The 14,990-nt window shown below is 35.4% G+C and overlaps 1 protein-coding gene across 1 annotated transcript; it reads left to right on the plus strand.

The window, feature by feature from the left end:
- The first annotated feature begins 8,535 nt into the window (after nucleotides 1–8,535).
- Nucleotides 8,536–14,490, plus strand: casq2 (calsequestrin 2). Its single transcript, XM_079465117.1, has 11 exons — nucleotides 8,536–9,085; nucleotides 9,959–10,043; nucleotides 10,388–10,488; nucleotides 10,595–10,706; nucleotides 11,024–11,097; nucleotides 11,841–11,971; nucleotides 12,131–12,176; nucleotides 12,307–12,361; nucleotides 12,486–12,586; nucleotides 12,699–12,773; nucleotides 12,964–14,490. The coding sequence occupies exons 1-11, from the start codon at nucleotides 8,849–8,851 to the stop codon at nucleotides 13,171–13,173; spliced, it is 1,227 nt and encodes a 408-aa protein (XP_079321243.1). The 5' UTR covers nucleotides 8,536–8,848; the 3' UTR covers nucleotides 13,174–14,490.
- The last annotated feature ends 500 nt before the right edge of the window (nucleotides 14,491–14,990 follow it).

A 14,990-nucleotide genomic window follows, 5' to 3' on the forward strand; every position in this document is an offset into this window, starting at 1 on the left:
ATCATTGTTTTGACCTAACATCCAATTCCACACCTTTGTTTGGCAATAATGGGCTAGGGTTGGTGGGGTGTTGGTGAAAAACAAGCAAGATTTTCCAAGAATCAATGTTGAAAATACATGGCCATTAGTCTAAACGTAGAATGCAGTCTGATTTTACCTTCAAAAGAGCTAATCCTGTAGATCCTGTTTAAATCTTATTATTAACTTGATTATTCACACATTGGCAAGGAAAATGTAAAGTTAAGCACACAGTGATCGTAAGTTCACATTTTAATAACTAATAGTGTCAGTAACAGTAAGGGAGGTTTAAACACAAAACATTACTGAAGTCGCAATGATGTTCATACTGATGTTAGTGCTGTTGGGTTACCCCATAATGCCAAAATGATGGCACTTCCTGGAGCTTGATGTAATTAAAAGGACAGTTCACTCAAAAATAAAAATTCTTTCATCACTTATTAACCCTCATCTAATTTCAGACTCAATCTTCTGCAGAGCACAAAAGAAAATATTGAGCAAACTTTGGTAACCGATAAAAACTGGCCACATTTACTTACATTATATAGACACAAAAAGACATTTCTCAAAATATCTTCTTTTGAGTTCCATAGAAGAGTCATATGCAGGCTTTGAACCACATGAGAACAAAGAAATGATGACAAAATGTTTATTTTTGGGTAAACTATCCCCATAAGGAACTCGCTTTTGTCAGTTATTTTGTTGCTTGTTTTGCAAAAGACCAACAGTATACAAAAGTAATATTGATGTATCACCTATCAAATAAATATTATTTTAAACATTATTCACAACAAATTATGCTTGAAACAAACATGAAAAGTGAAAAAGAAAACATAACATACATAAGAGGATCTGTTTATAGTAAATGTCAGAAACACATGGAGCAACTCTGTACTGAGGCAAAGTTAAAGATAAGTGCTTAAACAGCCTGTGGCTTGCAGAGGGGACTGCATCCATTCAACACAAGTTATTTGCCATCTTTAGTCCCTTTAGGATCTCATCAGCTTCAGAGCTCAAACTGCTCTGTGAAAACGAATTCCTGTCCAATTGGTCCAGTCGATATTCTGTTTTCTTTGGTTAATGTTACTCTGACTTCTTTTTAATCTATTTCCTTGGGGCTGGTGCGTCTATCAGAGTGGAAAAGTACTGGCAGTCAAAACAATACCGTTTAGGCTGCTCTTTGTTCATTGTTGCAGCTAGAGCAACAGTGAAGAACAACTTTTCTATCTATTAGAAGTTTAGATTGACGTCACAACTTAGGTTGCCATGAAGTATTTCTCAATCATAGCAGTTGGAATTGCATTAAAATATGTGTCGCAATAGATATTGACTGGCTAAGAAGTAATAATATCAGTAAAAAGTTCATTAGCAGTCATGGTAAGCAAACTATAATGAATAACTTTGTTTAACAAATGATCACAAGCCTATTATTTCCTTCAGGTTTTTTTAATTTGCAAATTAAATTTTGAGAAGCTTTGATGTACACATATGATTGACCATAAAATTCAAATCATAACACCATATTTGATTATGAAATCCTTCTTGCATAATGGCACATCTCTCGCGGATTTTCAAAAGCCTGTTATACTGTATGTCTAGTTCATCGTCTATTAGAGTCGCCTCCCTACATAACCCAAAGTTATACGTTTTGTTCTAAGTGTTTAGATAATCACATGCCTTTAGCTTGACCTAACATTTTAATCTCTCATTCTTACACTGTTTAACACTATCAAAGTGACTGCCTTGTCATTCTTTCCATTGCTCGTAATGTCTGCTAAATTTTATAATATAACAAATGCTCAAAAAAGGTGAATGTGAAGAGGAACTCGAAAAACTAGCAAGCCACATCTCACAAACAAATGGTACGTTAACAATGGATGTTCTTTCTTCTATAAGGTCGTGTTAAAACATTCTGGTGCCATCCCTTACAAGTTACCGTGACAACAGGTCAAGAGAAAAAGCTTGTGTCTGACATGTTAGTTGTGGGGTTCTTGAACAACAATTCATGTAGGTGAGATGGCTCATGGCCTAGTAGTGCAAGGACAACAATCTCTATAAAGCCTACATTAGCTTACAAACTTTACAAACACTATAAACACTACTAATTTCTTTATGTGAAAAACATTTTATTACAGATTTAATGCGTGCAATACATTGCATTACCATGTCCTATTGCATAATTGGAAATTTTCACTTAAATACATTTTTTTTAAGTCAGTTTAGTATAATTTAAATTCGATTTTACGCCTCACGTTGTTTGTTTTGTGTCTTATGTAAATAAAAATATATACTGCCATGCAGATATGGCACAACGTGTTTGGGAAAATGTTGCACCACACTGCAGCTTGTCTTTTGTTCTTGTTATGATTCTCGAGGTGAGACACGGACAGAGGACCCAAGCGCAGACAACGGGTAAGGGGTTAACAAATAATTTAATAAATAATAAAACAAAGACCCACGAGGGGGTAACAGAACAAAACATGGATACAATAACATGACTAACTACACAAAGACTTAAAATAAACTCAAAACAAGAACTACAAATACACTGACCTAGACTTCACAAGACACATGGACTCACCACACAACCACAATGAACCAGCACAAGACAGAAGACACAAGGGCATTAAATAAGGGAGCAAATCAAGAGGGAAACAGGTGTAGGCATTAATCAATAACGAGGTAACAAGAGGATGGGAACAATGACGAGACCGGAGAGATTATGGAAGGCCATAAGAACAATAATTGTCTCTCTCCACACTTAACATGAGGTTCTGTCATGATCCTGCCACTAAACCAAGAGAAACATGATATGATGCAGCAGAATCATGACAGTTCTGTATGTTAAATGACAATAAACCTGACTTTGACTACTATTTCATTAGCTCGTCCTAGTTGTATTTTAAAGGAATACTTCACTTAAAAAGTCATCACTTATTCACCCCATGTCATTTAAAACCTGTATATGACTCCTGTGAAAAAGGAAATATTTTGAGAAAACCTCTAGAGTGGAAGTCGAAGCATACATGTTTTTAATGAAAGTGAGTAAATACAAAATATTTTGGGGTGAACTCGCTTTAAGCGACACAACTAATCAAACAACTTGAAAAGATTTCTCAGTACAAGGACATGCCCTATTCAAGGCGTAGATGATGTAGTAATACAAGCCTGTCAAAAGCAATCGCATACCAGTGCAGAGACATGAAAAACAGCATTGTTCTATAACTCATATAGTCAATCATCCTGTTGCCCAGCACAACCCACATCAAAACACACAGATGCCACACATTCCCAAAGTTCTATAAAGACATCCATCCAGTAAAGCCATTTCGCTGTGGTCTCGGGTCTCACTGCTGAGATCAACAGAGCGACAAAGTTAACATATCTATTTAACACATGGAATGTTTCTTCACTGCATACAAACAAATGCTTTATATCTTGAAACTACCAAAGCTTTACTCAATGTATTAATTTACTACTTTGAAATAAGTTAGAGGATTTTGCATCAATATCTGCACTTGGTTGCATAACTGACTCCATGTTCACTCCATGACCAGTCATTTGCATAAGATGTCCTTTGGCTTCTGTGTTTCTGCTCCAGTAACTTTACACTTCACATCCCTCAGGTCTCTTTATTGTGTTACGTATTACATTGCCCTTTCTATTCTATTCATGAGCAGGGCCTTCGAAGATCTGTGACCTTACTTACCACAAATGAATAATGCCAGATTCTCTGCATGGTAATTTTTATTGTTTGTCTAATTACATTGTACAATCCAAATAGAAATATGTACAGGGACTATCTATTGAAAAGGTAAATGAGAGAAAGGAGATATGAAAATACTGCACTGCAAACTCCAAATATACTGCAAATCCAAAAGTGTTTGGATCTTGCCAAGTACAAAAAAATGTCCAATTCTCAATTTGTACAACAGACCATCGTCAAAGAATAATAATCATGGATTATTCTTTTGTGTAGGTGCTGAATGCAACACATGTGCAGCGTTTTTACCGAAAAATTTAAAAACACTTTTTGCACATTCAGTATAAAAGCCATGAAGGTTGGAAAGACATGGAGGTTCGTATTAGAAGAAAAACGGAGTACATGGAGTACCACATTGTTTTAGTAATCCTACAAGAATTGTATTATTTCTTCTCCTTGTTGACCACCCCCCACACGCATTTTTCCAACTTTGCCTCTATATATAACCTCAGAACTGAATAAATAAAGTCTAAAATATAGCGTACTGTCTGTTTCTCTTCTAATAACTCTGATGTTACGTTACACCACACAATTCTTGTGTCCTTTTATTGTATTACATTGTCCTTTAGATTCTGAAGTCCGTTCAAGATCTGTGGCCATACCACAATGTCACCTTTTTGACACGTACCTTTCACACCTTGACTGTGATACAAATACGTTTTCTTGATCAGTCTTAAAAAGACAGGAAAAGGGAGGGATATAGAAATGATGCCGGCTCTAACACCATTCTTTCGATTTTCTCAACATTTAATGCGACAGTGGAAAGTAAAACATATCCATCACCTTTATTCCATTTTCTCTCTCTCTTGCTCAATTCCTCAGACTAAACTATGTCCTTCAGAAAATCCTAAAGGAACAACATCATTCCATTATCCAAATCTGATGTTATACTGTAAAACATGTTTTATCGGTACGTCTAAAATTCCCCAACATTTCACAGCAGTACGTCAATCCAACAACCCTTCTGTGTTTGGTTACTGGAGTGTGCTAAATTGCTTTAAATGTCACTGCTAACCATTTACCAACATGGAGAGAAAACACTCAGGGCACACAGATTTAAAGCTTCACAGTATACTGTGCATGTTTATTTAGGCTCTTCGCCTTAGATGTCTCCATTGTGGTTTGCTCTATGAAATGCAGAACTATTCTAGACTAGATGTATAAAAATATTTTAATGTTCTCACAAAGCTAATGATTGTTAATCGCTCTTTTGTCTCCTGCTTTAGAAAGGGTGTCAAATGAGGTTATTGTGGAATGAATCATACCAGAATGACTTGTTTCAACATATACTGCATTCATGACTGTTGTAAATATGATTTACCCTTGGGGCAGTTAACAGGGTTTAAAACAAACTATTTTAAAACAAAAATTTTTCTTTCTTATTAAAAGATATGGCGCAGTATAAAAACAGTCACTTATACTTATAAGAACATGTGGCTGTCAACAACATGTTTCTTTTGTTCGTTTTAAGTAAAATATTCAGTAAAAAGTCAAATCAATGAATACAATTGCATGCCTGAGCATGGACATTGTATGATAAAACTGTAACATAATGTTTACATTTATCCTAACATGAGAGGTGAAAAGTGATGACTGTGAAAGTTTTATCTTTTTTTTTTGTATGGACTGTATGTATACATATCTTAGAAACACGCTTTGACTAACTAACAATTGTTTTCAATCTAGGACATGTTGCCCCTGCGAAATTCATCACTTCTTTCATCATTGTTCGAATGAGTGGTAAACTTACGCCACCTAGTGGTTGAGTGAGTCTCTTCACCTTAAACGGAGAGTTGCTCTTCATCCAAAGAAAAATAAGAAAACGAACAACAAGTACAAACCAAGCGTAACCAATATAAGTATATGAAGACTGAATGATGAAAAGAGAAGTCAGTGTTGTGCTTTAGAGTCATTGACGTTCAAGTGTATTCTAGAACAGCAATGATGCCCTTGAAAGGTTCTTTTATTTTCAGACAAAGGAGCTGATATGAAGTGGGGATAACTGAATACACAATCATACGTAGACAAACACTGTGTAGGTTAATACAAAGTAAAGGAACTATTGCAAGGCTGGAGAATAAGTTGTGCATCATTGGGAGAGGAAAGACATTTTCTTCTTAAAACAACACTTAAAATCAAGTAAGTTCATGGTTACTAAACAATTACAAAGTAAAAGTTGTCATGTCGAGTGAAAATGAGTTTGGGTTGTGCATAGTAGCAAATCACTGTAATAAATCTTAACTAGCTGTACTTTGACTAGTGAACTTAACCTTCCATTCCATTTACTTGTTTCTCTTATAAAAAGTAGGCTAATTATAAAATAATAAAATAAAATAATATTATTAGTATAAATAAAAATTATTATTTTATATACATCATATTATTACAGTATTTTTATACTATTATAATTAAACTAGTATCAGATAAGCAAGAGAGTACGCATTTATCCAAATCTATTTACATGTGTGTTTAGATTTGAATTGATTTATGGTAGTAAGCACTGTATAATTTCTCACAGAAAAATATAAATGTCAGTTTATGTTTATAAAGATGTAATCAAATTCCAAATTTGGCTTTGGTGACTACCTTTGTTTACACACACTCTTAAAGGGTGCTACAAAGAAAGAAAAAAAAAATCCTCAATACCAAGAACAATTCACTCAAAGGTCCGACTTTTTACACTCAATTATCTTACGTGAAACAAAAACGTTCTTCAAATATTCTTTATGGAACCATTCAGCTAAAAATGGGTCTTCTACACTGTGAAGTACATTTTTAAGTGTGAAATATACTTATACGCACTAAACATAACAAAGCATATGCTGGAAATTGTCCCCACTGAACCTCTTATTTCAAATAATTCAGATGACAATGGAAACTGCTTGGTCAAATCTGACCCTCCACCTGCAGGAGTCACTCACAAACGCTCTGAGTAATTTCCTTGAGAGCTGGAGGCTCAATGTCACTCAGTCTCAGCAGGACCTACAGCAACGTGTTGCTGAAGAAAACGTCCGCAACGTCATCTGGTATCTGGTTGTTATGATTGGCATCTTCAGTTTCATTGTTGTGTCCGTCCTGGTAAGCACAGTGAAGTCCAAGAGAAGGGAGCACGACAACGATCCCTACCACAAGTACATCGAGGGAGACTGGTCTTCTCAGACCAATGCACATTTCCAGAGTTTTGTAATCTCTAACCTCAACATGACATCTCGGGATTAACTTCATTCTCATTCATCTCATGGACATGAACCACTTCATTCTGGAGACTCTGAATGTTTTTAATTTGTGTCATTTATTTTGTTATCTATACATTAAATCAAATATTGATTCAATTGGTTCAGTTTTGTGTATTCCACTGATTGTTAGAGGTCCTTTTCAATTTTTTAAATAATCTGTAAAAGTGATAGTTCACCCCAAAATAAAAATTATTTCATCATTTACTCACACTCTTGTCATTCCAAACCTGTATACATTTTTTCTTTTGCAGTACACAAAAGAAGACATTTTGAAAAATGTTGGAAGTCCCATTGACTTGCACCGGTTTTGTGTCCGCTTCATATAAATCAGTGGGTACTGCCGTTGTTCGTTTACCACGGAACATTCTTCAAAATATCTTCTTTTGTGTAAATGTGTAAAAAAATCTGATCTAATAAATCTTTCTTGGTAAATTTTACAACCTATTTGAGATTGGACAGATTTTTGGAGTACCATATAGTAATTAACTGGCATCCTTGAGACAGCTGATCCTAATTTGGTCATCAGTATTGCTACAGTCATTGCTATGACAACAAATTCTATTTAAAGCAGCAGCCTTAAACACTGCTGTTAAACAGCTTGATTCAAATATGCAAGACTGGAGACATGGAAAACTGTAAGCGGTTTTGATGTCCGTTCCGTTCCGTTCCGTTCTTTTCCATTATATTCCATTCCATTCCATTCCATTCCATTCTATTCTATTCTATTCTATTCTATTCTATTCTATTCTATTCTATTCTATTCTATTCTATTCTATTCTATTCTATTCTATTCTGAATAAATTGTTAGATATCCTTATATCCTGTAATTATACAGGGGAAACACATTTTCAAGGTATGTTTCTCCAGTTTACAGAAACGTTTTACTGTCTTTTTTCCATTCCCTATGGCACCACACTTACCGATTCTGCCGCAGAATAAATCCACTCTTCTTTTAGAGCACTTCTATCCGCTCACTGTCAGATCACTCGCATGTGGCATGAGTATGCTTTCACCAGGCTCCCAGCTGTCATCATCAGGTTGTTCACAAATGAACTGACTGGAAAAATATCACTAACAAGTTTTGTGAGAGCCAAATTGATTTGAAATGTTTTTAAAAAATCAGTCTGACATACACAGGAATAAATGTACACTGTCAATATAACTTGTGAAAACACACTTGATTTAAAACAGACAGCTCAAACACTCAAAGGTACACAAGCGTCCAGTTACAGTACGATTGAATGCACAATGATCCTCCACCAAACCGCAAGCTGTTTTGTGTATCTCTCGCACATATAGATGAACATAACAGAAAGAATGTATTTGCTCTTGTTTACGTCTGTGGAGTCTTGCAGTGAAATTTTCATATGACAATTTTCTGCTCTCAGCAACAAATGTCATTAGTCGTGGCCTAATCAGCCTCCCAAAGTGCTCTTGCGCTAGCTGGGATATTTTTAGCCCTGAAACAACTGGGATCCTAAAAAAGGATTAGAGAAACACTGCTATGTAAGGTATCCTGCTCTCCCCCATCCTATTACCAGCACAATATACCAGCCACTTTTTGTCTCCGGTCAGGAGAGAAGGTGGCAGAGAAGGAAAAGACAAGAAGGATTTTCCTGCAGAAAGTTACATTTCTGTAGAAGGGGTAGTTAAACCTGTAGAAAGAATATTGTTTTGTAAATATTACCTTTTATTTTGGAATTCTACACTTGTGTACTTTTACTAGATCAAGGCTCTGATGGAACTGCGTGAATGATAAAACAGCCAAGGAGGCACAACAAAGTGGAAGAGTAATTGTTTTCTTTTTGGAAAGTATTTATTTTGTTAAAACATGCAGATCATCTGCCTCCTGCTGCTTGGCTCTCTGGGACTGGCAACGCTGGCCATTGCTGAGAAGGGCCTCGAGTTCCCACGTTACGATGGCAAAGACCGTGTCCTGGACATAGATGAAAAGAATTACCGCAAAGCTCTGAAGAAATATGACATGTTGTGTCTGTTCTACCATGCTCCTGCGCCCACTGCAAAAGAGCTGCAGAAACAATTCCAAATGACTGAACTAGTGCTGGAGGTAAGACATAAAAGACTCTGAGATAAAGCAGAATGAACAATACGTTTATTTTCCTGTAGCTCAGTGGTAAGAGAATGGCGGTAGCAACACCAAGGTCATGGGTTCGAGGGTATTGCACATACTCAGATACAATGTATAGTATAATGCAATGTAAGTTGCTTTGGATGGAAGCATCTGCCAAATACATTAATGTTAATGTAAATTTAATTGTCATAAATGCATATGGCTGTTGTGTATTTTAAAGGTTCAGTATGCTACCCTGAAACATGCAATAACCATTCTCTGAGAGATGAATAAAAGAAAGCCCCTTAAATGCAATCTGCCTTTATTACATCATCCCTATATAAAACAGTCATGCAAAATTGATTTAACTTATAATATGGATAATTAATAATATTTAATTTAATAAAGACAAAATATAGATTTTGCATTTGTTTGTAGCATGATGTGTATAAACATGAGCTCAACATAAAGGGCCAAATAACTCAGATGACTGGATTCACATCTTGATCCATTTGGATTAAAGCAGACTTTATTTATCACTTGGGCTTTTAATATTTGACATACTAGTTTTGTATATAGGTCATTGGTTTGTTAAAGTACTATTAAACTCAGCCAGTCAAACTAATCTTACATTATAATGAAAGTAGAACAGATATTCATAGAACAGGAACACATCTTAAATAGGTTTCACGTTGATTGAGGCTAAATGTCAGATAAAACAGCTTGATGTATATGAGCAGATGCATAACTTAAAGTACGTTTTGGGACGGGAGTGGTCACTAAAGGGCAAACACTGTGTCCTCTGAAATGTCTGAAAGCAAACATGTTAGTACACATCTCTAATGAATTTATTCATTTGTTTATTTGCAGTTATCTGCCCAGGTCTTAGAGGAAAAAGACATTGGGTTTGGAATGGTCGACTCTCAAAAGGATGCCAAGGTGGCCAAGAAATTAGGTGAGGGAGAAACATTCTTAAACAGGGTAATACACTAACAAAAAAGGTTGACAAAATACACAAAATATAGGCTAATATGACTTAAAACCTGAATCCCCTTAAAAATAATTTAACTTTCTGTCATTCCAAGTCATTCCCTTTGACTTACATTATAAGGACACAAACCACTGAGACATTTCTTAAAATATCTTCTTGTGAAGAAAGAGTCATACAGGTTTTTTAACAACTTGAAAGTGAATACTTATAGTCTTCTTTATCAATTTTAAATAACATTACGAATGAATCTCTGTTTCACACGACTTTAAGTACATACTTACACAAAGTGCTGTAAAATGCTGCTTTAGGTTTGCATGAGGAGGGAAGCATCTATGTTTTCAAAGAGGACCGTGTGATTGAATTTGATGGCCTGCTCTCTGCAGACACAATCGTGGAGTTCCTCCTGGATGTAAGGTTTTTGTTTTTGTCATAAATCTACATAGACATCAATTTGTTTTGCTACCGTTTCTGTGCCACGTCTTCATAACCTTTCTTCGATCCATTCCATGCTTCAGCTGTTGGAAGATCCAGTCGAGATCATTGATAATACACTGGAGCTGCGAGCATTTGACCGTATGGAAGAAGACATCAAACTCATTGGCTTCTTCAAGAGTCAGGACTCTGAACGTGAGTGTGTGTTTTCATACTTACAGCCAGGAGGAGTCTGAAATCCTTCCAACATTGTACTGTACATGAGATAATTATATCCTTCAGCTGCAGTTATCTGATCATCACACCATCCAAACACACACACCGACGTGTGTGTGTGTGTGTGGGGGGGAGTGGAAGCAGAGAATGTTTCAAAAAAATTAAAATATAGCTTTATATATAATGTCTTTACTCAAACACACTGTACAACACAGCGTTATTTGAAATTCACTGCCTTTAGTAATAGAAACAAGCAAATTGCAAAAGCATAATTTTTATTTGATCTGTTTCCCTAGATTACCAGGGTTTCCAAGAGGCAGCCGAACAGTTTCAGCCTTTTATCAAGTTTTTTGCCACTTTTGAGAAATCGGTGAGTATTATGTCACCTTTTCAGACATGTTAATCATCGTGCAGTAACAGAAACAACAATATTCTTTAAAGTAAATTAAAATTATGAAAACCCATGGTACATGCATTACTCATTTCTTTAGATATCAAGGTTATATATTGACAGAATGTTCTTTACATTATGTAGGATAATTTTATGTAGAAAACAGTCAACACATTGAGCTGGGTTTTCACAGGCTGGGTAAAACATTTATACATTAAATGTCCAGTCTGTGAACTTTAGAGGCACCTAGTGGCAAAGTTACGAATTGTAACCAACGGCTCACTCCACAACCTTCCTTTTCGAATCACTATGGTAGCCAACACAGAACAAAGATGTTTTCACGCTTTCACTTCTTTCTCGAAGGAGATAATGTATCCATGAATTCCCCTGTAAAGCTGCTTTGGAACAATGCAAATTGTGAAAAGCGCTATATAAATAAAATTTATAATTAAATCGGGCTTTGTTGAGCAGTTTGTCCATTTAGGGCTACCGAATTCCATGTAAGGGGACCCCAGTGTATGTAGATAGAAATAGCTCATTCTAAAATAATAAAAAAATAACGCTTCATTATGTAAGGTCTTTATACACCTCTTAAGTGTTAATTATGTATTTTATATTGCATTTCTGTCAATAGATAATCCCCAAAATTGGTCTTAAAGTTGCAAAGCTTTTGTCAAATGCATAAAAATTTATATGAATGGTTGTATCTAATAATGTTTTAGGTTGCAAAAGAACTGACTCTGAAGATGAATGAGGTGGACTTTTATGAGCCCTTTATGGAGGAACCAGTCACTATTCCTGACAAACCCCACTCAGAGGAAGAGCTGGTGATGTTCATATTAGAGCACAGGAGGTAATATTTAATGGACAGTTAAAGGAATGAAAAGTGATAAAGTTTTGGTACAGCATGGAAATAAGTAAATGTATAGAACAAAGCTTTAAGAATGTCAAGAGAGATCGATCTTATTCTACTAACAATAGCTTTCAGTGACCAGATTTACTACCTCCACAGACCAACACTTAGAAAACTCAGGGCAGAGGACATGTTTGAGACCTGGGTGAGCAATATTACACTTGTTTTCAAATCTTCTTTCAAATTAATTGTGATTTACATCTCTAAGGGTTCATTTTGTGATAAAAATACAGATTTAAAATCCCCACAAATAAAAATAATTTTCTTTCTTGAAGGAGGATGATTTAAATGGGATTCACATTGTAGCATTTGCAGAAGAGGAAGACCCTGGTATGTGCTGTATTTGGAATTTGATACCCCACAAATGCATCCCTTCATCACATTAACAGTCAAATACATTTTGTTTGGTTTAAGAATCAATAAATTGCATCTCAGTAATATAATTTGGTTTCAGATGGTTTCGAGTTCCTGGATATTTTGAAGGAGGTGGCAAGAGACAACACAAATAATCCAGAACTGAGTATTGTGTGGATTGACCCCGATGACTTTCCTTTGGTGAATAACTCTGGCTAGATTAGATTGATGACAGTACTACTGTAGTCAATACTGTGAAAAAAAATAATTTTCATATGTACCCTTGATCATGTGTTTATCTTTTTATGTATAGCTAATTCCATACTGGGAGAAGATCTTCAAGGTTGACCTCTTTAGACCACAGATTGGTGTAGTCAATGTAACAGATGTAAGGGCACACCTATAGATTTACACTTTTTAAACTGTCCATCTTATGTTTAATGTGTCATTCCTCTATTTAATTTTGCAATATTATTAAACTAAATTAAATTATTATTATTATTAATATAATGACGTGTCTGATAAATGTAAATTTATAATGCCTACATAATCCTCATTGACTCTTGACCTCTGTACAGGCAGACAGTGTGTGGTTGGACATACCTGATGACGAAGATCTGCCTTCACCCGAGGAGCTGGAAAACTGGATAGAAGATGTGCTCTCTGGAACTGTCAATACAGAAGATGATGACGTTGACGATGATGATGATGATGATGATGATGACGACGACGATGATGATGACGACGATGATGATGACGACGAAGATGATGATGACGATGATGAATGATTCATATACTGTAAAAATGTAGATGTAAACCTCAAACATCAGAAATTGTTCTCTTTGCTAAGAGAAAAGTATTTTTGGTCTGAACACTTCTGAAGTAAAAGAAGTTTGTACAGTGCATTTTCCATTTCTTAGTGTTAAATGAAAATGGAACAAAATTCCTTGAAAAATCTTATAAAATAAAAATGCTTCTAATAATGCTTAAATTATCAAATTTAACTGTATTTAAAGCAGCTCTAAACATATACCTGCTAAAGGGATTAAATATTGTACTTTGTAATTACGTTACTTGAATGATTATTTGTACAATTTAGAAATATTTCTTAGCCCCAAATGTGGTGTTATGCAATCAAGCAAAATAGACAAATAAATCCTGTATCTTTTTATTTAGATTTTTTTTGCCTTTAATTATACAGTTGAGGTGAGAGAGGAAAGAATGCCCACACTGCCCAAAAGGCCATCGGCTCTGACTCGTGGATCCTTTTTTAATCATTCAGAATTTTCCAAAAAACCAGGTGACTCTGGGATCAACATTTTTATATTTTTCTTGAGCATTATTGTCTATTGTTATAGTCTACAGATTATTCAGTTTTCCCAACAGTAACAAAAAGGTATATAGTACTATCATAATACGTTTGAAGCAGAATGAGCTCTCATGATCTCATGAATGCTTAACGTGAAATTTAGCTCATTGCCTAAATGTTAAACGGCTCATCAGATCACATGTACATATTGTGCGTGGTTTATCAGGTGTGTAGTACATTATGTCTTTTAATATCACTAAATACATCCATTAAACCATGTTAAGCACTTTCTTATAGGAATATGCTTTAACATGACACTTTCCATGTTGCGTTCTGACTAAGGACTCAAAAGTTTGCCTATTCATAGAATGCCTTATTAACAAGTTGTGTGTTAAATTTCTTCTTCCTATATCACTTCTTGGTGCATTAGGCCTTATCCACGTTAATGTGAGATTATTCACTTTATCTGTAAAAGAAGTACTCTTTTGACAGCAGCTAGTGTTTATTACAATGAAGGTTTGACTGTTTTCCCTGATTGCTTTTTACGTACCTTAAGCTAAATTAAAAGCTTTTTCATCTTAAGCATTTTAGGATGTCTCGTAATCCCCCCCCCGCTTCAGACAATTCAGATCGTGCTGCTATCTGAACAGAACAAATGATTTATACTGATTTGTGAACCAATTCAAATGGTTTTGCCCTGTACCAATGTTCCACCTTTACTCAACCGGCCATCAAGTACCATAAATAATTTAAAATATGAACCCTGGATCTTAAACATAAACAGTGAGAAAAGGACAAATTGTTTATTGTGGAACTCCTGTGTTTACCATTTTGGTATTTGACACCTTAACTACTACTTTTTGAGGAGTACACACAAGATGATGAAAATGTTAAACTTTTAATAAATCCAAAAACCAGGTTGAACAAGAGGAAACACACGATCATAGAGGAGCAAAACAAACACGTTACATTTTAGGCTGAACAAGGAAAACCCTAACAGGCATATTGTATAAATAATGTCCGGGTAATGAGTCTGATGAAGGACAGTTGCAGGGAAAATGATGAGGGACAGGTGAGGGAGCGTGACGAAATGACATCCTTTGGGCAAAAACATGGAAAACCAAACTAGGGACCGACGGAAGTGTTACCAAAGTCTTCAATCAACTTACTAACTGCTAGAATCAAGCATAACTATATGCATGTTGCTGGCCCTCACAGGACAAGATTTGCATGCGTTCAAAACAAAAAAAGAACAAAGAACAAAAAACTCCTTAAGTGTTTACCGTAATATGGACA

The sequence above is a fragment of the Barbatula barbatula genome (genome assembly GCF_947034865.1).
Source record: "Barbatula barbatula genome assembly, chromosome: 9".
NCBI classification, from domain to species: domain Eukaryota; kingdom Metazoa; phylum Chordata; class Actinopteri; order Cypriniformes; family Nemacheilidae; genus Barbatula; species Barbatula barbatula.